This window comes from Bos taurus, chromosome 5, assembly GCF_002263795.3.
Source record: "Bos taurus isolate L1 Dominette 01449 registration number 42190680 breed Hereford chromosome 5, ARS-UCD2.0, whole genome shotgun sequence".
Lineage (NCBI taxonomy): Eukaryota > Metazoa > Chordata > Mammalia > Artiodactyla > Bovidae > Bos > Bos taurus.
Window position 1 is genome coordinate 119321111 of NC_037332.1, and position 27376 is coordinate 119348486.

Consider the following 27376-nt stretch of genomic DNA (forward strand, 5'->3'; position numbering starts at 1 on the left):
GGACCCATCAGTCCTCACCTGTCTGCTCTGGGACACCCAGTCAGGCCCCCAGCCCTTCACTGCGCCTGCCCCACTAGGGCAGAGCACGCCAGGCAGACCTGGCTCCTCCATTGTGCCTGGCGTGGTCCCAGCCCAGGGCCTCCGCATTGCTGTCTCTCGTGCTGGGAACATGGGGGTCTGCTCCCCCATCTGCTTGGGTCTCTGCTCAGGTTGGGGGTCCGGGGGCCCTGTGGCTCCTTGCCCTGTCAGCCCCTCACTGGAGCTGGGTCACCCCAGGGCCCGGGCCCCCTGAGGGCGGTCTCAGCCCCTTCCCGAAGCCCCACACGCCCCAGGGGGGGTCTCTGCACCCAGCAGGGCTTCTTGCCCCTACCCGACCCCACAGGCTGAGGTCTGGAGTCAATGGTGGACACCCCGTCTCAGTTTTTCCATCTGTAAATGGGAGGACGTCCCAGCTGAGCGTGCTGGGCCAGGCAAGTGGGGGTCTCCCGCCTGGCCAGTGGTCCGGGGTCAACAGGCGACCAGGGAGGGAAGGTGGACGCTCCCCGAGCAGGGCCTCCTCGGAACAGGCCGGGAGCTCAGGGTGCCCGCGCTGCCCGCACGCAAGCTGTGAGGATGTCGGCACTGGGGGGCCGAACGGTGCTGGCCTCCCAGAGGGCCTGGCTCCGCCGGTCACCGGGGCGGCCTGGCGGTGGCTCCTGCCCGAACCCTGTGGCCGCTGCTCCCGTGAGGCCGGGGACAGTCGGGCCGGGCCGGTGGATCAGCCCCTGCGCCTGGGGCCGAGGGGCGGGCATGGCCAGCAGGGGGCGCTGCGGGACCACCTCCAGAGCAGTCTGCCTGGGCCGCCGGGTGGGGGCCGCCCTGGGCGGAGTCTGGGGACAGGCTGTCCTCACGCTGAGGCCTCGGGGGTCCCGAGAGCCCCGGACGCGGCCATCGGGGTGACCCTTCCAGTGAAGGACCGTGCCTCCTATGGCCTGGTACTGCCCCAGGACAGGCTGACAGGGCAGGGAGCCACAGCGCCCCCAGACCCCATCAGAGACCCCGCCTCCTCCTCCTCAGGGCCACGGCGGGCAGCGCCCCCTCCCTGCCTCTGAGCCGGACAACCTGCCCTCCGTCCAGTCAGGCTCAAGGACCCGGGGGCACGTTCGCTTGCCCGCTGGGCCCTGCAGGAGGCCGGGAGCCTCGGGGGAGCCATGATCAGGCTCTGTGGGCCGGATCTCAGACCCCTGGGGCTGCGCCCACCAACCTCTGGGCCTTAGCCCGGGCAAGTCCCTGGGGTCCCCGCACCACACGCAGTCCTGGGCTGCCTCCCTCCCAGGCGGCCTTCAGCAGGCCAGCACGCGCCACATGGGCAGATGCTTCTGGAAGCATGCAGCCACGGTCCCGGCCACCCGCCCTGGCTTTGCTGCAAAGTGCGTCCTTCTATCTGATGGGTCTGCATGGGGGCAGCACGTGGACTGTTTGGAGACACTTCTCACAGAGGTGAGGGAGCTCCCGGCTCGAGTGGGTAGAGACCGGCGATGCTGCTCGACACCCCCAGGGGTCCAGGACACCCCACATGTCGGCCCCGGGGGAGCCATGGCTGGGTACCCCTCTCCCCAGCGGAGCCACAGCCTGCAGACGGCCCCTTCCTGCCCTCAAGGTCCCCCGGAGGACCTCCCCTTCCCCCCCCCCAGGGCCCCCTGAACTCAGGGCAGGGACACCACACCCTCCTGCTCCGTGCCCTGTCCATCTGGGGGCTGACTGGCCCTGGGTCCTGAGCAAGGGAGTGAAAGTCGCTCAGTCGTGTCCGACTCTTGATGACCCCATGGACTGTAGCCCACCAGGCTCCTCTGTGCATGGAATTCTCCAGGCCAGAATACAGGAGTGGGTAGCCTTTCCCTTCTCCAGGGGATCTTCCCAACCCAGGTCTCCTGCATTGTGGGCGGATTTTTTCCCAGCGGAGCCACAGCGGAAGCCCCTGGGTCCTGAAGCAGAGCCTAAGCCGGACGTGCAGCTCAGCGCCCGCAGGCCCAGGCCTGTGCATCCCCCTTCCTTTGTGGTGGCGCGCTCCTTGCTTCGGGGGGCCTGACCCTGCACCTGCATAGGGCCTGTCTCTGCCTAGAGTGCATGCGTCCTGCAAAGGCCATGGTGCGCTCCGCACTCTCTGGTCACCTGGCCTGGTCAGCACAGGGCTGCTGATGTGGGGGGGTGGCTGGTCCAGGTGACTGTGGGCTGGAGAGGCCTGGTACCCTGAGGGGCCGCGTGTTCGCTCCCGGTGACCTACACTGCTTCTGACCACCCTTCCGATGGGGCTGCAGGAGAGCGTGCCCCACCCCTGGCCACTGCACACCTGTGGCTGTAGACGCGGACTTGAGCAAATTGAGTGAAAACACCACGTCTGGCCAAGGCGGGCCTTTTGCAGCTGTCCACACCCTGGGATCCATCCCTGCCTTTTCCATCGTCAGATTGGCAGCATTAAGTAGAGACCTGGTGGGACCACCACCCTGAATATTCTGGGCTTCAAATGCTCCACCAATCACCCCTGGGTGTTGCGTTTGACTTGCAATCTTGGGTGGGGGCACTTGCAGAGGCTTCCCCTGGGCTTGTCCGTAACGGTGGCCAAGGCAGTGATGTTCCTGGCCACTAAGTCTGTCTGCTCCCTGTCTATTCTGGGCCTGCGATATGCCCACGGGGTCCACGTGCAGACCGTGGCTGAGAGCCTGCTTGTTTCTGGGCTCCAGTGAGCCCCCCACTCAACAGAGGAGCCACGAGGATGCTCTGGGCCTCCAGGACCCGCTGTGACTGTGGCCGGTGGTCCTCAGATGCATGGTGTCTCTCCTCCCTGCCACACTCAGCCGGGGGTCCCGGGGAGGTCCCCGGGGACCCGCCTGCTGTTAGGTGGGCCCTGGGTCTGAAGCCTCAGGTCTGGGAACCAGGCGAGGGGTCATGGCCTTTCACAGGGCCCTGGGCACGCATCCTTGGTTTCTCCTGCCAGGCCAGTCCCGGGAACACTGGGTTCTGTTAACTACAACCTCAGGTGCTTCAGGCCTTGGCCTGGCTCCAGCCCTGGCGCTCCTGAGAGCTGCACACACTTGCCCCACAGCCAGGCGCCCTCACTCCCTCACCACTGGTCCTGGGACGGCCTCTCCACCGGCAGCAGGGTGGTGGGAGCCCCGGCAGACCTGCCGCAGCTCCATGCCCACGTTGGCCCCAGCCTTTCAGCCCCGGCCACATATCAGCTCTGCCAGCCTCTTCCTGGCCCCCAGCGCTATGACTGCGTGCCTACTGGGGGTGCACTCTGGGCCTGGGGAAAGGCACTGCTCTCCGGGGGCTCCCCTCGCCTGTCTGGAACCTGCTGCTGGGCCCTGAGGCTCTGCTGGAGGCCAGCATGTCCCCTCCAGGTGACGTCACCACCTGGGCCCAGGAGGAAGGTGGGCAGGTCCCGACGGCAGGGCTCACATCTTCAAGGGGTGCCCGGTGGAGGCGTGGCCAGGGGTGGGGGCCTTGCGGGTCACCGAGGGCCCACTCCCTCGAGCGGTGCCTGGCTGGGGGCTCTGCCCTCCTGGGAGTTGGCCCTTCCTCCGCCACCGTCTTTTTCCAGAGCGCCAGCCCACGACACCCCCGCCCTGCACTCTAGATGGTCGGACCCCGCGCAGCTACGCAGCCCCTCCAGGGCACCAGCGACCGCGGAGACCAGACGGCGCCCCGCGGCGGCGGGGGGCGGGCCTTCTAGCACCGCCCCTCCGGCCCGGCCCCGCCCCTCCGAGTTGGTTCCCAGAGGAGCCGCGGGTCCTCAGCTGACCCCCAGGGAGGGTGAGTCAGATGGCTCTTGAGAGGTGTCCAAGCTGCGGCGAGGGCGCTGGGCCCCGAACCTCTCTGGACTCTGCCTGGGGAAGGAGCATGGCGGTGGCCAGGTGACCTCTGGCCGAGGTCAGGGCTCTAGGGGCGCAGGGCCAAGTCCAAGCAGCCTGGTGCAGGCCGTTCGTTCCTTCCCACCCCGGAGCGCCAGGCCCCGAACCCTGGCACCAGCTCGGATCTTGCACGCCCGTTCTCCCCTGTGGGGGCTCACGGTGGAAGGGGGCGCCCCTCCCCGACCCTGCGGGCCCTGAGAGGTGCTCTGGCCCAGGGCTGCCCTCTGTGGGTGACCCTCCCTCACTGTCCCCCGCTGGGGGCGCTGCCTCGGGGCTGCCTCGGGGCCTCCTCAGCCACCAATGGGCTCACAAATCTGCCTCCCCAGACCGGGCCCCGGGGTCCTGCCGCGCTCTCCTGGCCTCTGCTTTTCAGCCCCGCCCGTGGGTGCCTGGCTGTGCAGACAGGCAGGCCTGGGAGGGGCTGGGGCTCTGGGCCGCCACGTGGGACAGGATGGCTGTGAAGTGGGATGACCCAGGTCAGGACGCGGTAGTGCCGTCACCCTCAGCATGTCCACCGCCGGCCTGACGGGCCTGGGGAGGGGGCACCGGGGCAGCGCGGGGGCGGGCAGAGATGGCATAGAAGGCCTCGGCCTGGGGGCCGCCCTGGGGGCAGTTGCTGGGTTCTGGGGTTGGGCGGGACCAGCCTTGGGCCTCTGTGGGTCAGCCTGGCTTTCGGGCCACAAGCCCCCTCCTAGCCCAGGGTCCTCAAAGCCTTCCCTGTGGCTGGGATCATCCCGGACGTCAGGCCGGCTGGCGCCGCACCGCCAGAGGGTCAGCCCCACCTGACTGGACGCCCCCCTCTTCAGAGACCCCTCCTCCCAGCTGTGCGCAGAAAAGCCCTTCCAGAGAGACGTTTCCAAGTGACATCATCGGGGCTGGCCCGGGCCACTCGCACCGGCCACGCTCCGTCCAGCCTGGCCATCCTGGCAGCTGAGCCACCGAACGGCGTCAGCAGCAGGGTCTTTCTGCACCCACATCCCTGCAGCCAAGGGGCGTCGGGGGTCTGCTCCAAGGCAGGGCTCCGCGGAGGGAGGCCCTGCGTCCAGGCCTGTCCCCGAAAATGAACGGGGGACGGCGGGAAAAGTTATCTGACCCCTTGCCCCATTCTCCCCTGAAGGCCCAGAGGGCTCCCAGCCGGGTCCACAGCAGCGCCCCCCAGGCCGCAGGCTCCCTGGACGCAGTCCGCCGGCCCCGCCCTCCGAGGGCCGGCCAGTGGGCCGCAGTGTCTGGGCCCGCGACGGGGACGCGTGGGAGCCCCTAGAAGGTGCCAGCTCCCCGCCGCGCCCCCCACCCTCGCCCAGCCCCGCCGCCGGGACGGTTGACCGCGGCCCCCAGAGTTCCCCCTCGCGGAGCAAGAGGGCGGGCGGGGCGGGGAAGGGCTCGGTCCGCCGGGAAGGGGGCGGCGGTGCCGGGAAGGGGGCGGCGCCGGAAGCGTCCGCCAGGCTCCCCAGCCGGAGGGGCCGCGGGGCGGGGCCGCGGGGCCGCCAGTCCGGGGCGGGGCGGCCGGGAAGGCGCGCGTCCGGCCCGCCCCCTCCCCCCCTTCCCTCCCCCCTTCCCTCCCCTCCTCCTCCTCCCCCTCCTCCCCTCTCCTACCCCTGCTCTTCCCCCTCCTCCCCTCCCCTCTCCTCCCCGCGGCCCCCGCCTTCCCGGAGCGCCGGGCTGCGCCGATGACGCCGGGTTTCGGGGCGGCGCGTGCGCGCTGGGCCGCGACCTTCTCGGAACGCGCTCGGCGCCAGGTGGCCGCGGGCGGGGCGCTCGCGCTGCTCTTGACGTCACGGGGGTTCCCGCAGGAAACGGTCCGCGCGGGGAGGGCGGGGGCGGGAGACGCCAGGTCGGGGGGCGGCAGAGCCCCGGTCCGCCGGGCGCTGAGGTCTGCGCCCCGGGTCTTGCGTGTCCTCAGCGCCGGGGCCCGCACAGCTCTTCTTTCGCGCGGGGAGCAGAGGCTCCGCAGCTCCGACGGGCCCTCGTGGGACTTGTGACCGGGCTCAAGGAGCCCCCATCCCGGGGGGCTGGAGAGCGGAGGCCCCCCTTCACCCTGCGCCCTCCGTGGGCTCAGGTCCGACTCGTTCCCGGAGCTGAGGCTCCCTGTGTGGTTTCAGACAGCAGCCCCGGAGCGTGACCCTCGGTCCCAGGGAGCCGGGGGTGACCGCCCCCCGTCCATGTACTCTGCCTCCTGCAGGCAGAGTCACCCTTCAGGGTCGGCTGGGGCCCTGTCACACCCTCTCCCGGCCTCGGACTAGAAGTGAGGTGATGCCCGAGCGCACAGCACGCCCCCCGCCCCCCAGCCCACCTCCGCCCTCTCCTTGCTGCCGCCTGACCCCAGGTGCGAAGGCCGATCTGAGCACCCCCCCTCCATCTGGGGTCCCTCCCATCTCACAGCCCCCCGCCATCTGCACGGGTCTCCTTAGGGTGAAGGGTGGGAGAGGGGCAGGAACACCACCGCTGCCGCAGGTGAGCTGCCCGGGGCTCAGCTGTGGCCGGGAGAACAGTGGCCCTTGTCCGGCAGGCGGGGTGGGGGCTGGGGTACCAGCCCCGGGTGTCTCGGGCAGAGAGTGGCACCCGCCCCCACCCCACCGAGGCATATTGTCCATTCACCCTCCACCCTCACTATTAATAGCTCCTCTCGCAGTGGAGCTGCGAGCCCCTCACACAAGGCCCTTCAGGCGCCTGCCTCCTGGCGCACAATTGCCCACACACGCCTGCACACTGGCCCCTCAGCCGCCAGCCGGGCGCTGAGCCCACTCCTGGCCGGCTCCAGGGCCGCTCGGGCCGCCCTGCTGAGGCCAGGGCGCTGTTTGCATGCCCACCTCTCCTCAGGCCACCAAGCCAAGGAGCCTGGAGCTGTGTCCTGGTCCTCTCCTGGGGGGTCTGGCCTGGCCTCCCTTCTGGGGGAGGTGGGCACACCCAGTCGGCCCCTTTGGCCGCACTCAGGTGCTGGGGCATCTCAGAGGCCCTCTGACCTGCGTCTGGGGGTGCAGGCACCATGGTGTCGACCCGGTTAAATGCCTCAGGAGGCACCCCAAGTCAGCTCGAGGCCGAGGCTGCTCCCTCTGAGGAGACCAGCCTGTGAGGGCTTCGTCCTGCCCCCCTGCACCCAGGGCCCTGCCCACTCCAGCCCCTGCCCCTGACTCTGGCTCTCGTGGACTCCAGGGTGGCCTGCCCTCCCACCCGTCCCAGGAGACGGGCACCACTGAATGCCTGGCCCCTGCTTGTCCACGGGGACACATCAGAGGCAGTCAAGCCACGACCCCTGCTCACAGAGTGGCCGGATGGCCCTGGCCGGGACAGTCTCCCCAGCAGGACCCTGTGGCTGGTTGTGCCCGGGGCTGGGGTTGAGGGGCTTGGAACCCGCTGTTACTGTGCCAAGAGGAGAAAGAAAACAACCCTGTTTACGGAAAAGGCACGTCCGCTGATGCTGGCCAGCGGCCTCCCCGGAGACAGAGGCCCTTTGTTGGGAAAACAGGAAGCGAGGATTTCCAGGACCTGTCGGGCCACCCGCCGGCCACCCGCCCAGCTTCCGCCAATTCTCAGCAGCTTCTGCCTGTCGCCAGCTGCCCATCTGTCCGTCTCCTTGTCTGTGTGTCCCTCTGAGCCGGAGGCCCAGGCTTCCAGTTTTAAGGCAAAGCCACTGTTACCTCAGCCCCGCAGTCAGGTCGGTCTCCTGGGGGCTGCCCCTCCGGCAAGGTGCGTCCAGGTCACGTGGAGACGGACACCCGGCTACTGCTTTCCTGCAGAGCCCAGCCAGGCCCCACCGGAGACCCCTGACATCAGGAGACACATGTGGGGTGGGGGCTCTGTTAGGTCACGACCAGCAGGGGTGTCCGTGAGGGCAGCCTCAGACCTAAGACCCAGGGGCACAGAGAAGGACATTGCCAGCCATGTGTGGGGAAGAAGGGCGGGGGCAGAGAGGGCAGCAAGGCGGCCTAAGGTCCCCTCCTGCCCGAGAGCCCTGTAGGGTCTTGGGGTCAACAGTCACCAAGCTGCTGCTCCCTAGGCCGTGGTTCCCACACAGTTCAGCCAGTGGATCTGCCACGGCGTGGGCAGGTGTGCGCACGTGTGACTCGCCCTCGTGCCAGCACACCCCCACAGTTCTCGCACATACACGTGTACCGGCACAGGAAGGGCCCCATCACCAGCACCCCGCACCCGCCCCTCCCCACTTCCAACTCATAGCTGCTGGGGGCGGGGGCGCAGCTGGCTCCCCCGGGGCGCTGGCCCGAGCCGGCCTGTGCGAGCTGCCCTGCCCAGCGCGGCTGGGACGTGCCACCGGGTGCCTGGTGCTGGGCAGCAGTGGCGACTGCTCCCCGCCCCCAGCCCTCACGGAAGCGGCCCGCCCCGGCCCAGGGCCAGTCCGCCTGCTCCGGCTGTGACCTCCGTCCTGTTGGGCGGGTGGGTGTCCAGGGACATCAGGGAGGAGGGACGTCGCGTGCACGGCGGCTCCGGGAGCCCTGGGGTCTGGCCTTCGGGCAGGCGCCTGATAGCCCTCGTGCCATCTGCTGCCCACCTCTGCCTACCCATCTGCGTCCCTGGGGTGGGCAAGAGGCGATGCCATCCGAACGGGGAGCGCCCCAGACTAGAGGACGTCCCGAAGCTGGTCTCTGTCCAGCCCGGTGGTCAACCCTTACCCACCCACATCCTGATACAGCCCCATCCTCGGGCGGCTGGTAGGACAGTGTTTGGACCCCCACCGAAGCCATCTAGGGTTTCTCTTATTCTTTCTTTGTTCAGCCATTGAAAGAAGGAGGTGACGAGCTGCGTCATGCCAGGCCTGGACTGGAGGGGAGGGGCTGAGGCCTGGGGAGTGACCTGGGCTTGCAGGCGGCCAATTCCCGGGATGTCCCTGGCCCTGTGCCCGAGTCTGTCGCCCCTGCAGGGGCTCGGAGGGGCTGCCCTGAAGCTTGTGGGGGTTGCAGCCAGGCAAATGTCGCCTGACAGCCCCATCCTCCCACTGGCCCTCAGCCCAGCACTCCCCACAAGTCGGGGCTGAAGACAGCAGGGTGTCCAGGGACCGAGGGTCCCTCCTGGAGGACTCCTGCCCCTCACTGGTCGCAGGCTGGGATGGCAAGAGCAGGGCACCGGGAGGGGCACGTCTGGGAGGACTTGGCTTCTCCCCTGTGGGGTGGGGGCCAGGGGGACTCTGTGCAGAGGGTGGGGAGCTGGCTGAGGCTCACAGGGTCCTTCTGCCACGTGGTATGGGTCCTGGCCCCATGGTTTGGGTCAGAGGGCCAGGTTCCAGGTGGAGGCTTCCGTTCGGACTGATCCCAGTGCTGTGGGTCCCGGCCTCTGCGTGCTTCCGTGGCCTCCTGTCCTCCATGGGCAGGCTGAGACACCCCGCCGGGAGTGATGCCTTGCCAGCCTATGCCACGTGGGGAAGAGTGGGCACCAGGTGCCTGGCTTGAGGTGATGGCTCCAGAGATGGCTCGGCTGTCAGCCCGAGTCAGGGAATCTGTGTGTCCGTCTGTCCACACGTCCGTTATACCCACGTTTCCCTCTCTCTCCATCCGTCCAGCCACTGTGCTTCTGTTCAACGGCGAGCAAATGAGTAAACCCCCCAGCAGCCATGTCCCGCGCGCCCTGACCGTGGTCCTGAAGCAGGCACTCGGGAAGAACAGCTCGCTGATCCAGCGAGTAGGGGAGGCGAGGGTCTGCCATCCGGCCCCCACCAGCTCCCGCTGCCCCGTGTCTGAGCCTAGGTCTCCCTCCTGAAAGAAGAAACGTGTGCGGGGGAGAAATCACCCTGGGACCCCACCCGGGGCCTCCAGTGACCATAGACCAAGGGCATGCGGACCTCCAAGGACTGATGCGGGTGGCCACTGGGCTCGAGTCTGTGCAGGGGGCCCTTGAGCGGTCTCCACGGTCATGAGCATCCTCTCTTAGAGTCACTCTCAGATACTTGCCCCGAAGCCCCCAGGGTCTAGTGAGTGGATGGGGGCCCTGAGGCTGGAGAAGCCGTGGACCCCCCCCCCAGGGCCCCCCAGCCTACAGCCCTGCCCTGCCCCGTGGGGAGGACCCCAGGGCAGGTCGGAAGGAAGAGGATCCTGCTCTGGGATGCGTGGGCTGGTGACTCCTCCCTGACCGAGGCTTCGTCCCTGCGGTGGCCACACTGCGGTGGCCACACTGCGGCGGCGGGGCAGGGGGAAAGCAGCCCCACCTCCTGCCGGCTGAGGCCCGCCGCTCCTCCAGGTTGGCCGCTGGCTCACCCACCAGCTCTTAACAGCTCAGCTGTGGTCCTCCGTGTGTGCCCTGGAGAGACGGGGCTTCCCTGGGCACCAGGATCTTCACCCCGTGGAGCCCAGGTCTGCAGTGATGAGCACAGATGCCCGGACCAGGGGGGCACTGGGAGTAACCACTTCTGCTCCTCCCCAGGCCCCCGGCCCCCAGCCCTGAGCCTGGCACAGCACCGCCCAGGCCCCACTGTGGGTGGGGGCCGTGCTGTGACCCTCCCACCGCTGGGACAGTGCAATGTTCTCAGGGTTCTCAAGCCCCGGACCTTGCTGCATAAAGGCAGGAGATGGCGCGGCCCCGGAGCTGGATGAGGACATGCTCTCGGCCCGCCCTGTGGGATGGCTGTGTGCAGCCCCTTTTCTCCATGGAGACAGACACCAGCACTTTCAAACCGTGGCCACACACGCTTCCCCGAGCCCACCGGCCTTCCCGCCTCTGGGCACCTGCCCAGCGGCTCCGCTCAGGACGCCAGCCCAGCCCGTGCCATCCAGTCCCAGAAGGAAGTCGGGGGCAGCAGACGCTGCAGGGCCGGCCTGGCAACTGACCAGGGCCCCGCAGGGCTGAGAGGCCTGGCCTCAGCCAGCTCTCCTCCCCAGAGCGCGGTGGGCACTGCTTGCCCTTGGCGGGCACGAAGCTCCCACCTGGGGTCTCCACCACAAGAGCGCACTCTTCACTGGCCCCAGCAGGACAGGTGTCCATGCCAGTCACACACACGGGGACTGGAGGAACGGCCAACGTGGTTCTCAGGTCTCCCGCCCTAACGAGGACCCCAGGGCCCCCGCTCTAATGGCCGCGAGGCACCTCAGGTCTCCACACCCCAGCACCACGCAGACCCTGTGTCCTCCCCCGGGGCCCCTCGCTGGAAGCCTGCAGGGCCGGGCTGTCCCCCCTCCGCCCAACACTGAGATTCTCGGCCATGGGCTGGGAGCTGCCGGTGGCAAGAGGTCCCCTGGCAGGCTGCGGGCAGAGCGGCGGGGGCGGGACCTGGGTCAGCGCGGGCCCCTCAGCTGCCCTGCTGGCTGGCGCGGGGTGGGGGCCAGGGAGGGTCATCCAAGTGAGATGGGACAGTGGCAAGGACTCGGGGGTGATGAGCGCTGGGCAGGCTCTGGACCCCGGCCCACCTTGTGCAGCCCACCTCCCGTCCAGCGGGCAGCAGGAGCCGGCGGCCCCCGGTGGAGCGACCCACATGTGTGAAGCTGAGGGAGGCCCCCCAGCCAGGACCCGGACCAGCCACACCAACGCCACCCTGGCCGAGATGTCCCGCGAGACCGCGGCCCTGCTCCGCGCCTTGACTTGGGGGGCGTGGCCGCACCTGGATTCCAGGCCCTCAGGAGCCGGGAGACAGCCATAGGGTTTGGGGTCACTTGCAATGACCGCAGGACGCTGAAGGAGCCAGCTGTAGGTGTGACGGAGCAGAGGCCAGGGCGTCCGGGCGAGAGGGCAGTGCCCACCTGGCACTCGGGGGGCAGGTCCCGAGAAGCTGCTCCGATGAGGGGAGCCATACGTGTCTCTGTGGCCCCTGTAGGGCAGCGGTGGCGGAAGGAGGGCCTGGGAGCGGCCAGAGGATGAGGAGGGGTCAGGATTTGGGGGACGGGACATGGGCCGGCAGCAGCAGGCAGCAGGGAGGGTTTCTCCAGACACGTCCTGCTCCCTGAGTTTGGGGGGGAGATGGGGTGGTCGGTGGGGGTGGGGGAGATGGGGTGGTCGGTGGGGGTTGGGGATCCTACCTGGGTGAGCAGGACAGTGAGAACGGCCAGACGGCGTCGGTGCTGAAGAGCCTGGGGCTCCCGGGTCCAGCGGCTGGACTCTGCGCTTCCATCGCCCCGGGGCAACCGTTCAATCTCTGGTCCGGAAACTGAGAGACCCTGCAGGCTGCACAGTGCAGACAAAACACCTACACACTCACACACACGTGCGCTCACATGCGCTCACACACACACACACACTCACACGCGCTCACACACACGCGTACTCACACTCACACACTCTCATACACATTCACACACGCACTCACACACACACGTGCTCACACACTCACACTCACACGTGCTCACACATTCACACACACACACATGCACTCACACTCACATGCACTCACACACTCACACTCACATTCACACACACACGTGTGTTCTCACATGTGCTAACACACACACGCACTCACACACACACTGTCATACACATTCACACACGCATTCACACACACACACATGCGCTCACACTCACACACACACGCTCACAAACTCACACTCACGTGCTCACACACACTCACACACACACGCACACACACACGCACTCACACACACACACATGCGCTCACACTCACACACGTGCTCACAAACTCACACTCACGTGCTAACACACATTCACACACACACACACACACTCACACGTGCTCACACACTCACACTCACACGCGCTCACACATTCACACACACACACATTCACACACGCACTCACACACACACGTGCTCACACACACTCACACGTGCTCACACATTCACACACACACACATGCACTCACACTCACACACGCGCTCACAAACTCACACTCACGTGCTCACACACATTCACACACACACACACGCACTCACACTCACACACATTCACACACTCACACACACGTGCGCTCACATACGCTCACACACACATGCACACTCACATGCACTCACACACACATGCACTCACACTCACACACTCATACACATTCACACATGCATCACACACACACGTGCTCACACACACAAACTCACGCTCACACACACTCATACACACACACGCACTCACACACACTCTCATACATTCACACACATGCACTCACACGTGCTCACACACATTCACACACACTCACATGTGCTCACACACACATTCACACACATGCACTCACACTCGCACTCACATACATTCATACACACACACTCATGCACTCACAGGCACTCACACACACACACTCACATGCACTCATGCACTCACACATTCACACACACACTCACACACTCACACTTTCACACAGTCACACACTCATACTCACACGCACTCACACACTCACACACACACACTCATACTCACACACCCGCACTCACACACTCACACACACAGTCACACACTCACACTCACACACGCACACACACCCCACCCTGAGATCCCACCTTGCACCCACCAGGATGGCCATCACCAAAACAGAGCCAGGCAGATGCCAAGCATTGGCAGGAGGTGGCAGTCGTGTCCGACTCTTTGCGACCCCATGGACCGCAGCCCCCCAGGCTCCTCTGTCCATGGGATCCTCCAAGCAAGAATACTGCATTGGGTTGCCATTTCCTCCTCCAGGGGATCTTCCCAACCCAGGGACGGAACCCGGGCCTCTTGCGTCTCCTGCACTGGCAGGCAGGTTCCTTACCACAGCGCCACCTGGGAAGCCCATGGAACGATGCGGTTCCCCGGGATGGGCCCGATGACCCACAGGACCCGGGGTTCCACTCTTGGGTCTGCCCATGGAACGATGCAGTTCCCGGGATGGGCCCGATGACCCACAGGACCCGGGGTTCCACTCTTGGGTCTGTAACGCCTATAAGAGCCGAGAGCAGAGTCTCCCACAGGTGCCTGCACACACCCGCACTCACAGCAGACAGGGGTGGGACCCACGTGTCAATCAGCAGGTGCGTGGGGAAAGGAAATGTGGTCTCTTCACATGGCAGGATATTAGCCCGCCTTCAAGAGGAAAGGGGCCCTGACACAGGGTCAGACGCTGCAGTGTGAATGGACCTTAAGGACGTTATGCTGAGTGAAGTCAGCGTGTCAGCAGGGCAGGTCCTGTGCGGCCCCACTTCCACGAGGTCCCTGAAGGAGCCTGCTTCACAGACAGAAGGGACAGCGGTGAGCGCCAGGGCTGGGGGCGGGGGTGGGGAGTCAGCAAGTAAGGGGGACAGCTTTCCTTCAGGAAGGTGAGAAGGTTCTGGAGGTGGTGGGGGGAGATGGTCTCCCAACAAGGGGACTGCTTGATGCCCCCAAGCGGCACACTCAGCGGTACACAGCAAGAGTTCTATTGTGGACACTTGACCGCAAGAAAAATAAAAACAAGTTCAGTTGGTGCGAACTTAGGTAGGAGCAAAACACACACGCCCCCACGAGTTATGGACTACACTGAGGTTGCCGCTGCTGCTGCTGAGTCACTTCAGTCGTGTCCGACTCTGTACGACCCCATAGACGGCAGCCCACCAGGCTCCCCCGCCCCTGGGATTCTCCAGGCAAGAACACTGGAGTGGGTTGCCATTTCCTTCTCCAGTGCATGAAAGTGAAAAGTGAAATTGAAGTCGCTCAGTTGTGTCTGACTCTTAGCAACCCCATGGACTGCAGCCCACCAGGCTCCTCCGGCCATGGGATTTTCCAGGCAAGAGTACTGGAGGGGGGTGCCATTGTTACTGCCCTTCTGTTTGCCTTAAACTCACTCTGCACAATATAAAGGGTAACTTTCATGACACTGATTCTTAAATTTAGTGTTTCTTTTTCTTTTTAAATGTTGGCTGCACTGGGTCTTCACAGCAGCTCCGGCTTCTCTAGCTGTGGCCTGTGGACTTAGCTCCCCCACAGCATGTAGGAACTTAGTTCCCTGACCAGAGATCCATCCTTTGTCCCTACATTGGAAGGCAAACTCTAAACCACTGGATCACCACGCAAGCCCCCAAATTTAATGCTTTTTTATTTAGAACATTGAATCAACAACAACAACAAACAAGACCATGTCGAGTCCCTGCTCTCTCTGCATGGATGTTGCATTTAACAGTTAAAGTTTTAAAAGACATTTCCTGGGCTTGTCGCCCCTGCACCTCCCGAGGCCCCCAGCCCCAGGCTCGGGAGTGCAGAGGTGCCCTGGGATCAGCAGGGTGGCCCGTGGATCTCTGGCTGGTGCTCTGTGTTCCTAACAGGCCCGGGAACCCCCGGGAGTGTGCAGAGCCACACCCGGGAAGGGCGCTTCCCGGGCCAGGCGAACTGAGACCCGCTCCATGTGGGAGGCAGGGCGGGGAGGTGTTCAGGCTTCAATAAGAGATGTAAACTGTCTCCTTAAGGCTGGGCTGGAGGGCTCCTCTCCTCTAATTCAAGATCAGACCTTGTCTTCTTGATTTTTTTTATTGTCACTGAGATGCCTGCAGCACAGGAGACTGGACCCTGGGGCAAGCCCCCCACCCCTCCCGACCTCCCCTCCCTGCGGGTCCTCCAGCCCCATCTGACCATGTCTGTAGTGGCCAGGCACCCCCATGTCCAGTCTAACCCAGGAGGACCTTTGCCTGCCCCTCGGCACCCCCACCAGCTCCTCCCCACCTTGGTCTCCCAGGTCCTGCCGGCCCCCCGCCCATCCTCTCCCCTCGGCCCACCTCTCACCCAACCTGGCCAGGCCTGGCCGCCTTCAGCCATCACAGATGCTGGAGACATCTGCTCAGAGTCCCCTGCCCCCAGGGACAGGCCGCCACAGGGAACACAGCCACCCCCAGGGACGGGGCCACCCCTGGGGACACAGCTACCACTGGGGACGGCGCATGGGGGATGTCGTCCTAACCGGTGAGGCCGGACGGGCTGGGCCTGCCGTGTGGCTCCTGTGAGCAGCAGGCCTGCGAGGATCCCCTTGCAGACTAATGCAGGCAGGTCACACACATACATGCGCGTGCGCACACACGCACACGCACACGCACACGCGTGCACGCACACACGCACATGCGCGCGCACACACACGCACACATGCTAGTGTGCACACAGACACACACACGCGCGCACAGGAGCACCAGCTTCCTGGGCGCCTACAGCCCTCCAAGGAGCCCATTCGTCGTGCAAATGCCCTCTCCAGGGGCCTTCACAAGGGTGCTAGAGAGCCGTGGCGTGTCCAGGGTGGGGCCTTAGATCGAGATTTCTTGGGTCCTGCAGCCCCTGCCCCTGTATGGGGGTGGGGGTGGAACTAGGGCCTGGCAGAGGGGCCTCAGCTGCAGACCCAGACAGGCCTGAGGTTTGACCTCTCTGCAGCCTCCGTGCCCAGTGCAGCCGCTGCGGCAGCTCCCTTGGAAGCCCCAGGCTGCCAGGCTCCTCCTAGCCTCCTGGAACTCCCCTGGGTAGGAAGGCCTGGCTTCACTGTTCTCAGCTGCCCTGGAAGGGGCACTCAGCTCTGTGCCCCACCTCCTCCCCTCAACAGGACAGAGATACAGCCCACTGCCCACGCCCCACCCCCCCCACCCCGCAGCTGAGCCTACTGGGCCGTCGCCCCGCAGGGCATGCCCACCACGCCTGCCCCTCTAGGGCTCAGATTTGGGGTCCAGGATGGCTGTCAGGCCCGGGTGGGGCCCCGTGCTGGGGTCGGTCGGCCTCTGGGTCCAATTGCCACCTGCAGCCAGGATGGTCAGGACCGGGGACACGGGCTGAGTGACAGAAGCCACGGCCACCCCACCCCTCCCAGAGGGGCCAGTGGGCCTGGGGGAGCGGCCGCGATGGAGCCACGGGAGCCCGGCGGGGCCGCTCTTCTGCCCGTGGGCCCGGGATGCAGCGCAGCCGAAACAGGGCTGCATCTGCTTAGGGTGCCGGCCGCTGCGGAGGCCGCCACACAAGCGCTCACTGTGTCCCAGAGCAGCCCCGCCCGGCCCCCCGCGACCCTGCCCCGCTCCCCGAGAGCCCACCCTGTGCTGCGACCCTGGTCCCCCGCGGCTCTGCGCATCCGCCCCGGCGCCTCCAGCCCTGTCGCCTTCTGGTCCGGTGCCCCGACTGTCCCCAACCCTCGCTCACTGTCCACTACCCTGCAGCTCCTGCCTGGCCAAACCCTGCACCGCCCCCGCCGACCCCGACCTGCGCCCCTCCCTGTGCTCTCCTGCGGTCCCCGGAAGGCCTCCGGGCCCTGGACTTCTCAGCCTCACAGATCAGAGGCTGCGCACTGCGCCCTTCCTGCCCTCAGCCCCCAGACCAGGTTTCGAGGGGTGGGAGACCCTCCCCACCAGCCACCCCAGGCCTGGGAGAGGGTCCTGAGAGCAGAATCCCTTGGCAGCAGGGGCTGGCTTCCTGCTGGGGTGCCCGGAGGCGGGAGGTGTGGCACGAAGGCTGGATTGGGTCCACGTCGCAGAGGTAGGTGCAGGCCCTGGGCACTGCCGCCGGGCTGAGGCCCTCTGCCGCCCAGCATCCCCGTGGCCCAGAGAACAAAGCCTCTGGTGCGGTCACGACTGCCGGGCTGTCAGGCTGGGGAGGGCTCTTGGGCTGCAGATCATGAAGGACACGGACCCCCAGTCAGGGCACAAGGTCCACCCAGGCCCCTCCAGGTGCCAGGTCAGCACCCATGGGGGCCCATCGGGGCTGGACACAGGGGACCCACACGTCCCCCCGGGGCATGCAGAGCACTCTCCTGGCCCCTGGAAGGAGCTGGAACCTCGGGGCAGGAGGTCAGAAGAAGGAGGGGGCGCTGGGGGCAGGATGACCCGTGGCTCCAGCTACTGGGAGGAGGGGGTGTCCCCACCAGCACCAGGCGTCAGGCACAGAGCAGGGCGGGGCGAGTGACTGGCAACGGAGAGTTACAGGGCAGAGAGGCTGAGTCCACAGGCCGGAAGGGCCCTGGGGGCGGGAGAAGTTAGGGGGCCCGCCTGGAGGCCCCCCGTGCACCCAGCCGAGCGAGGGCCTCGGGCCGGCAGGACCACCCAGCTCACAGACGGGGAAACCGAGTCTGGGGCAGGAGCGCAGTGTCTGGACAGGCCTGGCCGACGCAGACTGAGAGCTGGCCCAGTGGAACTGGTCTGACCAGGTGTGTGTGCCTGGACACGTGTGTGTGTGCGTGTGTGGACTGGAAGCCGGCCAGGAAGCAGGTGGAACAAAGGCCGCAGCCTGCGTCATGGGCAGCAGCTCGGGGCCCCGGCCAGCAGCCCCGCCTCGAGGCCCGGCTCCAGGGGGGCCGGCACACTGCCGTCCAGCCTTCCCAAGTCGGAGCTGAAGAGATGGCGGGCGGGAGGCCAGGGGTGGCCTCCCCGCCTCTGCCCAAGGACAGCCTGGCCAGCACCCTCAGGGCCCCCGACCACTCAAGGGCAGAGCCAGGCTCCACATACCCAACCTCACCAAGAGGCCCAGGGCCCGGGCAGGCAGCCGGTCCCCTCAGGGGTCCCCGGTGTCCTGGCAGGTGGGCCTTCGGGAGGCAGACCCTCCACCGAAGCCCCACGGCTGCTGCTCAGCCCAGCCCACCGTCCCGCCCACGCCGTGGGCACCTTTCTGAGGACACTGCTCCGGGCTCCCCGACTCCAAGACTCAGTGACTCCCAGCACTCTCGCCCCAGCTGGAGCCATCTCTCCGCCCCACCCCACACCTCCTCGACCCCAAAAGTTCTTCCGCAGGGACGGCTGAGGGCCGGCCGCTCCTGCCAACTCACCGAGCTTCCTTGCCGCCCCCGTCCTGTCCTGGTGACACTCAGCCTGGGTTTTCCTGCCTGCGAGCTGGACAACACCACACAGCCTCAGCGGGCACCTGTACCCGAGGATCGGGAGGAGGAGGGCCCGTGTGGGCAGGTCCTGAGCAGGAGCAGCCCCCCGTCCTGCCCTGCTGCCCCACAGGATGGGCCTCGGCCTTGGGCGGGTAGCGCGGAAACAGGACCCGGGAGCTGGACCAACAGCACCCGCCTGCGCACCCAGAGCCGGTCCCTGCAGCTGCGCCCAAGGTTGGGTCAGCGCAGCCCAGCCTGACTAGGCGCGGGGCTCAGGGCCGCGTGGGGACCGCTGTGAGTTAACATCAGAGGTGCAGGGCAGCTGGCAGGGGGTGCCTGACGCCAGGTGTGGGCTCCAGGCACCACCACCTGTCACACGTAGGGGCACCTCCCTGCACCCTCCCAGGGGCACCACTGCTGAGACAGCCAGGGGAGCCACGGGAGGTTCCGAGCGAGTAGCGCTCAGGAGCAGACTCCAAACACGGCCTCAGAGGGCCCGGGGCTGGGCTGGGCGCCAGGATGGATCCCAGGGTCAGGGCAGCGGTGGGGCCCGGGTCGGCTTGTCCTCCTGCTCCATGCGGCAGCCTCAGTCCTGGGTCCCCAGGCAGCTGACCTGCCTGCCTGGGAGGGGCCCTGGGCCTGGTCGAAACCCTGTACTGCTGCGTCTCAGAAACCACGAGTCAGCGGCTCCCTGCTGCCAGGCCCACCACTGGGAGCTGCCCAGATGAGGGTGGCGGGCAGAGGGCTGGGATGGGCATCATTTGGGTCCCCGTGGGGCCCCAGCTGGGAGGCAGCAGGGAGCCAGGCTGGCACAGGTTCAGGAAGGGCAAAGGCGGAGGCCTTGGCCCGGCTAGGGTCGGGGTCCCTGCCTGCGTGCCTGGCAGCAGGCTGTCACGCCTGACTCTCTGCGATCCCAAGGGCTGTAGCCCACCAGGGTCTTCTGTCCATGGGGTTCTCCAGGCAAGAGTACTGGAGGGGGGTGCCATTTCCTTCTCCAGGGGATCTTCTGGGCCCAGGAATTGACTGTCTCCTGAACTGGCAGGAAGACTTTACCACTGAGCCATGCGGGAAGCCGGGGATGCCCGCAGTCCCCCTCAAATCTCAACCAGCAGCACTGGGGAGTGACTGAAGGGCTGGCTTCACTGACAGGAGGACGGACTCTGCAGGGAACCTCCAGGGTCATGGCGCCCACCCCCGGGGGCCACCTGCCCTGACCCCTATCCGGAGCCAGTCAGCCCGTGAGAGGCCAGGCCCCCGAGAGGAGTGGGGGGTGCTGGCGCAGGGGCCTCGTGGGCCTGCTGGACATCCCAGCCACCACACCCCCAACCCAGCCCAGGCGGGCCCAGCAGGCAGGACGCCAAGGCTGCTGCCTGGGGTCAGGCCTGGGGCGGGAGCCAGGTGGCCCTGAGCAGCGGGAAGTGAGGGGCTGCTGGCCTGGGACAGGGGTTTCCTGGGGGTGGGGAGCCTGGCCAGAGAGCAAGTGCAGAATTCTTCCCATTCCTTTCATTTCCCTGTGATGACTCAGCAGCTGTCCACGGGCACTGTCTGTCCCACAGGCCCAGGGATGTGCCCGCCGCGGTGGGGCGGGCTGTCAGTGCCCTGCCCTGGCTCCCCCCGCCACTGACCCCCAGGCACGCCCACCCTCCAGCTGCCCAGGCACCCATGCTCCGGGCTTGGCCTCCTGCCTGCCCGACCCCCTGCAGACCGTCGCAGGGAGCGGGCCCTGGACCCTGGGGCCGGGCACTGGTGCCTGCCGTGGGCCCTGCCCCCGGTACCCTCATGGGGTGAGGGTGGGGCAGGGGGTTGGGACGGCCGCCTTGGACTTTCAGGGCTCCCCTCTGGTCAGGGGATCCCTTGTCCACCCCTGGGCACGTGCTGTGTAACGCCCTGGTCTCCTCCCTCCAGAGTGGGTGGGACAGCTTCCCCCCTGGGGAGTTGGGGCCGGCGCTGCAAGCCTGGAGGCCGCCTGGCTGTGGTACCTGGCCAGGCTGGCACAGGGCTGAGGAGGAGTGGGAAGGAGGTCCTAGAAGGGCACGGGGACAGGGGGAGCTGTCGGGTGTCTGCACACCACCCCCTGGGGCTGCACGGGCCAGCCACTCCGTGTGCACACGCGGGCGTGTTGCTGCCTGGGCCTTGAGCCTGGCTGACCAGCCACTGGGGCGCCCCTGAACACCCCAGCAGTGGAAGCCGGTGGGACTGTGGGGCATTTAGGGATGAGCCAGGCAGGAGTTGGAGATGCCCCCTTCAGAGAGGCCCACCCAGCTCCTGCGCCCTGCCATCCCCCCCACTGTCACTTCCTGGGAATCGAGGAGGGGCCCTGAGGCTGGAAACCAGCCCGGTCACTTCTGCTGAACCGGATGCTCTGCCCAGGCCGCCTTGGGCCCCGGGAGCAGGGTGCCAGGGAACCCTGGGTGGAGACAGAGACAGCTCCGACTCGGGCTCGCCCAGTCGGTGCTGAGTCTAGACTCAGGGGCCGGCCCAGAGCTCCAGCAGCCCTGGAGCTCCTTTCGCAGCTCTTGCCCCTTCCCTCCCATCCCCCAGGACTACGCAGTCAGCCAGGAAAGGCCGCCGGCCTGGCTCAGGGTCGCCAGACTCTCCCCATCATCCCCCACGGGCCTGGCCAACAACCCCTGAACACCGATGTTCCCGGTGGGCAGCGCTGTGATCTGAGTGCCCTGCGCCCTTCGGTGCCCTGTGCAGGCTGCCACTGGGCTGCCTCTGGGAGCCTGACTGGGTCCCTCCAGCCAAAGCTGCAGTGGGGTGAGTCTGGAAGGCCCCATGGGCCCCCCAGGGCCTGTCTGGCAGGCCTGTCCCCTGCTCTGGCTTGGCTCCACGCTCGGCCTGTGGCCACAAGGGTTCAGCGGCTGCCCACAGGCCTGGGTCTGCTCCAGCGGGCGAGGTTGGTCAGCTGCCACTCAGGTCAGGGCGCCTGGTCCCCAGAGCAGGGAGCCGAGCCCCACGAAGGCAGCCCTCCTCAGTACAGCCTTCTATCTCCACCAGCAGAAGTTGAACCACACTCTGTCTTCCTTGGAACCGACGATCCCCCACCGCCACGCCCAGGTGTGGGGGGCTCTTCCCTAGCTCTCTTATTTCCGAACCCTTAAAGGAGGGGACCACAAGGTCTGGGGCGCCAGGCTTCTGGGCTCTGAGCTGTGTGGGTGCGGCCTGGGGCTGGCAGGGAGGGGCCGGATTGAGCCCGACCTGAAACTGTCATCCCTCCTGCTCTGCTTCCCAAGCCTGATCCATTCTTGGGCGAGGCTCCCGCCTTGGCGGTGACAGCCTGCTATCATCCTGGCAGGGCCAGCTGCCGCCCAGGGGCTCATCCTTGTCTCCGACAGCCCCCAGACGCCACTCTCTCTGAGGCGCAGCATCAGCGTGGAGGGGGGTGCGTGCATGTGCCGAGCCCGAGCACTTGCACAGCACGTGCTCTCAGCACCATCCCAAGGCCGGGCTGCACCTTGACCCCGCGTTTACTGTAACCAGGCCTCCCGGGTCCTTGCTCGGGACAGTCTGAAGGTCCACTTGAGCGGGCAGTTTTCTGTGGCCTGAGTGTGGTCTGACCACTCATCCCGGGACTGAATAAAACTCCCCCAAGACGAGGTCATTCCTGCCACAGGCCCTGGGCCCCAAGGTCTCCACAGGCCCCTGGCCAGCTCCCAGCGGCACAGCTCTGACCCCTCCTGGCTGCGTGCCCCTCCCCCATCCTGGTTCAGCCCTCCAGACTCAGCCGCGCTCTGCCTGCTCCTCCGGAAAGCCCCCAACATGGGCCCCGCGTGGCCCCTGGAGCCGCATGCAAGCCAGAGGCACACATGGGCCGGCTGGCCCAGCCTCCTGCTCCACAGGAGTCCCCCTGCAAAGCCTCTTCTGTGTCCCTTCGTTGTCCATGCTAGGGGCCGAGCAGGACCCAACCCACCTGGCACCACCCACAAAGGCCGCCCTGGACTCCCTGGCTGGGTCTCAGAGGCTGCGTCTGCTGCTGGGTTGGGGCACGGGGCTCCTGCAGAGGGCAGCCCCACTGCTCCCAGCCCGCTGTCCCGTGGCCTGGGCCTTTGGGGTGAGCAGGACCCTCTGCCCCAGTCCCACCCAAGCTGGGCTCCTTGACCTTGAGGGTCTCGGCACAGAGGTGGTGGAGCTGACACTCTGCTGGGCCCTGCCCCAGGACTCCCCATCCAGGAGCCCCCAGACTCTGTGAAATCTGGGCCTGGGCCCAGGACAAGTCTTAGGCATCCACTGCACAGCCGCGAAGCATGTCTGAGTAGCTCCTCCTCCCAGCCTGCTCAGGGGTGGCCAGAGCCCCTTTAGAAGGGGACCCCCAGGCAGGGTGAGCAGGGTGAGGCCCCAGCAAAGTAGCCACAGAGCTGGTCCAGGGCCGAGGCTGTGCCCACTGCCCGGGGTGGCCTGGCCCCGGAGCCTGACGGAGGGCCGAGGTGAGGACACCACCCCTTCGGCCCGGGCAGCCCCCGAGGTCTGGTCACTGCTCCCGTCACCGCCACCCCCAGGCTGGGGAAGGGCGCTCTAGCCCAGCTGGGTTCGGGGTCAGATCCACCGGGACTCCAGCCTCTCCCCAGGTTGGGCATCCCCGGCATCGCTGATTTTTCGAGGTTCCCTTGGCCAGGACCCAGGTGATCACTGCCAGGCGGCCTGAGGTGCCATGCACAAGGGTGGCGGGAGGTGGGGTACTGAGAAGAGGTGGCAGGTCTTGAACTTGGCCTGGGGTCAGGTCAGGCAGGGGGCGCCCGGCCAGGGTGACCCGGGTTCCCACAGGCCACCAGCCACAGCCCCCGCTGACTCGGGAGCCGGCGCAGGCCGGCCCCGTCGCCTCTGGGGCACATTGCGAAGCACTGGCTCTGCTGGCTCCTCTCCCAGGTGGGTGAGAGGCCAGGACAGAGGCAGAGGGGGCCAGAGGGAAGGCCCCTCCCGCTTCAGCCCGGCTGCAGCCACAGGGACGCCTGTGCCACGAGGGTTGCCGCCCGAGCCAGTTGCGGAGCTCCCGGAGCCCCACCTGGGGTCTGCCAGACGGCGCTGGGGTGAAGCTGGGCGCTGTCAAGCCAGGCCCCGCGGGCTGCACAGGGCTCCAGCACGGGGGTGGAGGCGGGACAGGGTTCAGGGGGGTGAGTCACCGGGCTGACCCTGCTGGCCAGGCGGCCCTGGAGGATGGGAGGCGGGACAGTGACATGCAGGTGCCAGGAAGACCTGGGGGCTGAGGGGGCACTGACAGGGGTCAGGGGCAGGGAGGCGGTCCTCCAGGCACTGGTGGGGTGGAGGGGCACGGAGAGTCCAGGGCAGGGCCGAGCAACCCCACAGGATGGCCGGGGTCAGCTGGAGGGGCCGGGTGAGGAGGCCCTGGTTGCTGGCACAGGGACTGAGTGGGGGCAAGGGGGACGAGGGCCGAGACCCAGAGGCTGTGCTGTCCCCCTGCTCCCTGCTGTGACGCCCGGCTGTGAGCATGTGTGCGTGCCCATGTGTGTGAGTACCCATGTGTATGAATGTCCGCAAGTGTGCATAAGCATCCACGTGTACACATGTCCTTGAGTGTCCATGTGCATGAGTGTATATGAGTGTCTGTGTGTGTGAATGTGTGCACGCATGGCCGTGTGAGTACCCACTGTATGAATGTCCGTGAGTATGCATGGTGTCCCTGAGTGTGTATGAGTGTCCGTGAGTGTGCATGAGTGCTCGTGGTATGTCTGTATGAATGTCTGTGAGTATGCATACGTGTCCATGTGTATGAGTGTCATTGAGTGTGTATGACTGTCCACGAACACGCATATGTTCATGGTGTGTGTGAATGTCCTCGAGTGCGCATGAGTGTCCGTGTGCACGAGTATCTGTGAGTGTTTATGAATGTGTGCATGACTGTCAGTGAGCGTCCCTGAGTGTCCATGAGTGTCGAGTGTCTGTGAGTGTATATGAACGTGTGCATGAGTGTCCGTGAGTGTGTATGTGCGTGGATGGGACACAAGGTGGAGACGGAGGCTACCTACCCTGCAGCCTCCTCTTCCTCCCTGATCCAGGGAGGACAGCCTGGCTCTGATCATCATGGCAATAGCCGCCCCTCCTGCCCCCAGGGCAGGGTGACCTTGTGGGGCTGTGCAGGGCCAGGAAGGGCTGTTTCCAGGGTGGGGCGGGGCTGCAGCCCCCGGGCAGATCCAAGTTGCTCCCCACACTTAGGAAACACCTGCCTAGAGAAGACACGGGAAGCCTGAAGAGGCACCCGGCCTCCCTGCAAGGCAGCCCCTCTCTGCAGGATGGCCTGCTGGACACGGGGGCTCGCAGCACGCTGGCCTGAGCTGCGGGCATGCCCAGGATGGTGGGGGGCCAAGGGACCAGGCCCGGCCTCTGCCGTCAGCGAGGTGGCCTGGTGCCTCAGCTGAGCCCTCCTCCGGGAGCTCCTCCCACAGCTGCAGGAGTGGCCCCAGCTCTGCCGCCCGTGAAGTTGCTGACCTGGGCCAGGCCCGCCTGTGGGGCCCAGAGCTATTTTTAAGGCCCACCGGATGGGCCTTCCAGGAACCAGGAAAAAACAGGCAGGGCTTGACATCCTGCCCTGTGGGGATGTGGCTGGAAGAGGGCTATGGATCAGACCCACAGTGAAGAGGTGGCCTGGGGTAACTGACCAAGGGTGGTGCCTGGGGCAGAAGGGTGAGGGGCCCTTGGGGCTCAGACCTGGCTTTACCTTCCTGTGTAAGGAGGGCAGGGGCCCCACCTCTGGGAAAATCCCTCAGAGCCTCCATGTGCCAAGCTGACAAATGGGGTGGGCCATGCCTGCTGGTAGGGTAGAGACACGGGAGGTGGGCAGCACCTTGCCTGAGTCCTGCCCACTGGGCGGGGTCATCTCAGGCCTATTCCTGGGGACAGACAGGACCTGAAAGAGGGCCCCTGCAGGACAGCCGCTGGAGGGAGCGGGGTCTGGGTCCGTTCTGACCCTCAGGGACTCACAGTACACGCAGGACACACACACCACAGCACGTCTACAACACACACGAGTCTGGAAGAGACGAAGGCTCTGAGTAAACCTCCATCTCAGGAAACAGGCTGCCTCCTGCTCTCTCCTCCACTCCCAGACCAGGTGGGGGACCCCTCCTCACTCTAGAGACCCCAGGGGCTTCCAGAGGTGGCTCAGCCCACCTTAGGGCCGGGGGAAGAGAGACATACATCGCCCCTTTCTGAAGGAGAGTGAACCCTGCTCTGAGTTTGAGGAGACTCAGGGTCTTCAGATCAAGACTCTGGAGCTTCTGGGGGCAGGGGTGGCCCTCATCCCAGGTTGCCGACCTCCCAAGCCTGACTGCCAAGGTTAGGACACCCAAGGCGTTCACATGGGGGGCTGGAGGCCCACAGGGGAGGCCACGGGGGGCTTCGGCCCCTGTTGACAGAGTTGGAATTACCCTCAGAGTCACATCTTGATACCGAGACCCAGGACACTCTACAGTACCCCTGCCCTCCCCAGCCCAGGACAAGCTACGGGTCCAGGAACCTGCAGCAGCCTGACCCCAGAAGGAAGACCCTGTGGACTACCCACTGGTCCCCAAGAAAAACCCACAAGATGGGAGTCTCTGGACTCCACTGCAGAGGTGGGCACCCTGCCTTGGATTTGACCCTGTGAGTAGCTCTTACCGGCCTGAGGTCTGTGGTGCACTGGCCAGCCCTGGCCCTGGCCTCATGTCCACACAGCAGGAGGGCGGTGGACAGGGCTCCAGGAAGGTAAAAACCCATGAGCTGCACCAGCGCAAGTTCTACTCTCTGCCCTGGGGCAGTGACGGTGGCAATGAAGTGGTGTGACTTGGGGCTGGCTGGGCAAGCTGAGGGAGCCAGCAGGCTGGCAAGGGCCTCTGAAGCACATGCTTGGAGGGCACGCCTGAAGGCAACCTCTGGGGGGCCCAGGGATGGGGCTGCAATGATGTGACCCCAGCCTGGCCCCCAGGGGCCACACCAAGTACCTGCAATGCCAGAAGGACCAGCACCTTGACCTCTTGGCTCCCCCAATCCTCAATCCTCTCTGGATGGCTGTGGGAAGCAGTGGGCGTCCTGGGCTCAGCCAGGGGGCTGGCAGACGGCTGCTCACGCCAGAGCTGCTCAGGCCGGTGGTGACCTTGGGCTGAGGTCGGCAACCCGTGGGGCCGGATGGGTCTGTGCTGTACAGAAGGCGGAGAACGGGCTCAGGTCCAGACCACGGCCGTGAAGACCTGGGCTAATGCCAGCCCTGACACAGGCGGTCAAGGTGGCCTCCCTGGTAAGGTGGACAGCAGCTGGGTCTGGTGGGTAGCCAGGTGGGTGGAGCGCAGGGGAGGGCCCTACAGGCACGGGGACAGCAGGGCAAAGGTCCCCGGGGGCAGGCACGGTCAGGAAGGCCCTTGGGCTGCAGGTGTGCGGTCAGGCCGAGTGGGGACTGTGGCCCGGGGTGGGCAGGACAGTGCCTCACCCCAGGCGGGGGTTTCGAGTCCGGGGGCGCTGCCTGCCCAGGGGGCACGAGCACAGCCCGGGGTACCGGAAGCTGACTCCCGACTCCCGCGGCTCCTCGCAGCCCAGCCGCTACATTCCCCGCGAGGCCACCGGCGCCTGGCCGGCCTCGCGGGTGACCTTCCCAGCGCGGCCTGGGGCGGGGCTCTGGCCGCGCCCCGCCCGGGTGTCGCCATTGGCTAGGCCCCGTGCCCTTCGCAAACGCGGGCTCCCGTTGGCTCCCGCGGCCCCGCCCCGCCCGGGTGTCGCCATTGGCTAGGCCCCGTGCCCTTCGCAAATGCGGGCTCCCATTGGCTCCCGCGGCCCCGCCCCGAGCGCGGGAGCTGCGCGGGCGCGGGTACCCGTGTGCGCGCGGAGGAGTGAGTCGCCCCACCGCGCAGTG

The 27376-nt window shown here is 66.4% G+C and overlaps 1 protein-coding gene across 1 annotated transcript; it reads right to left on the minus strand.

Annotated features, from left to right (window-relative positions):
* Window positions 1-7278: 7278 nt before the first annotated feature.
* On the minus strand, window positions 7279-27246 carry LOC101903647 (uncharacterized). Its single transcript, XM_059887284.1, has 8 exons — window positions 27187-27246; window positions 26957-27066; window positions 26475-26669; window positions 18490-18584; window positions 13513-13680; window positions 11843-11987; window positions 11428-11663; window positions 7279-9592 (listed from the first exon to the last, which is right to left on the minus strand). The coding sequence occupies exons 1-8, from the start codon at window positions 27244-27246 to the stop codon at window positions 9318-9320; spliced, it is 1284 nt and encodes a 427-aa protein (XP_059743267.1). The 3' UTR covers window positions 7279-9317.
* Between the last annotated feature and the right edge of the window lie 130 nt (window positions 27247-27376).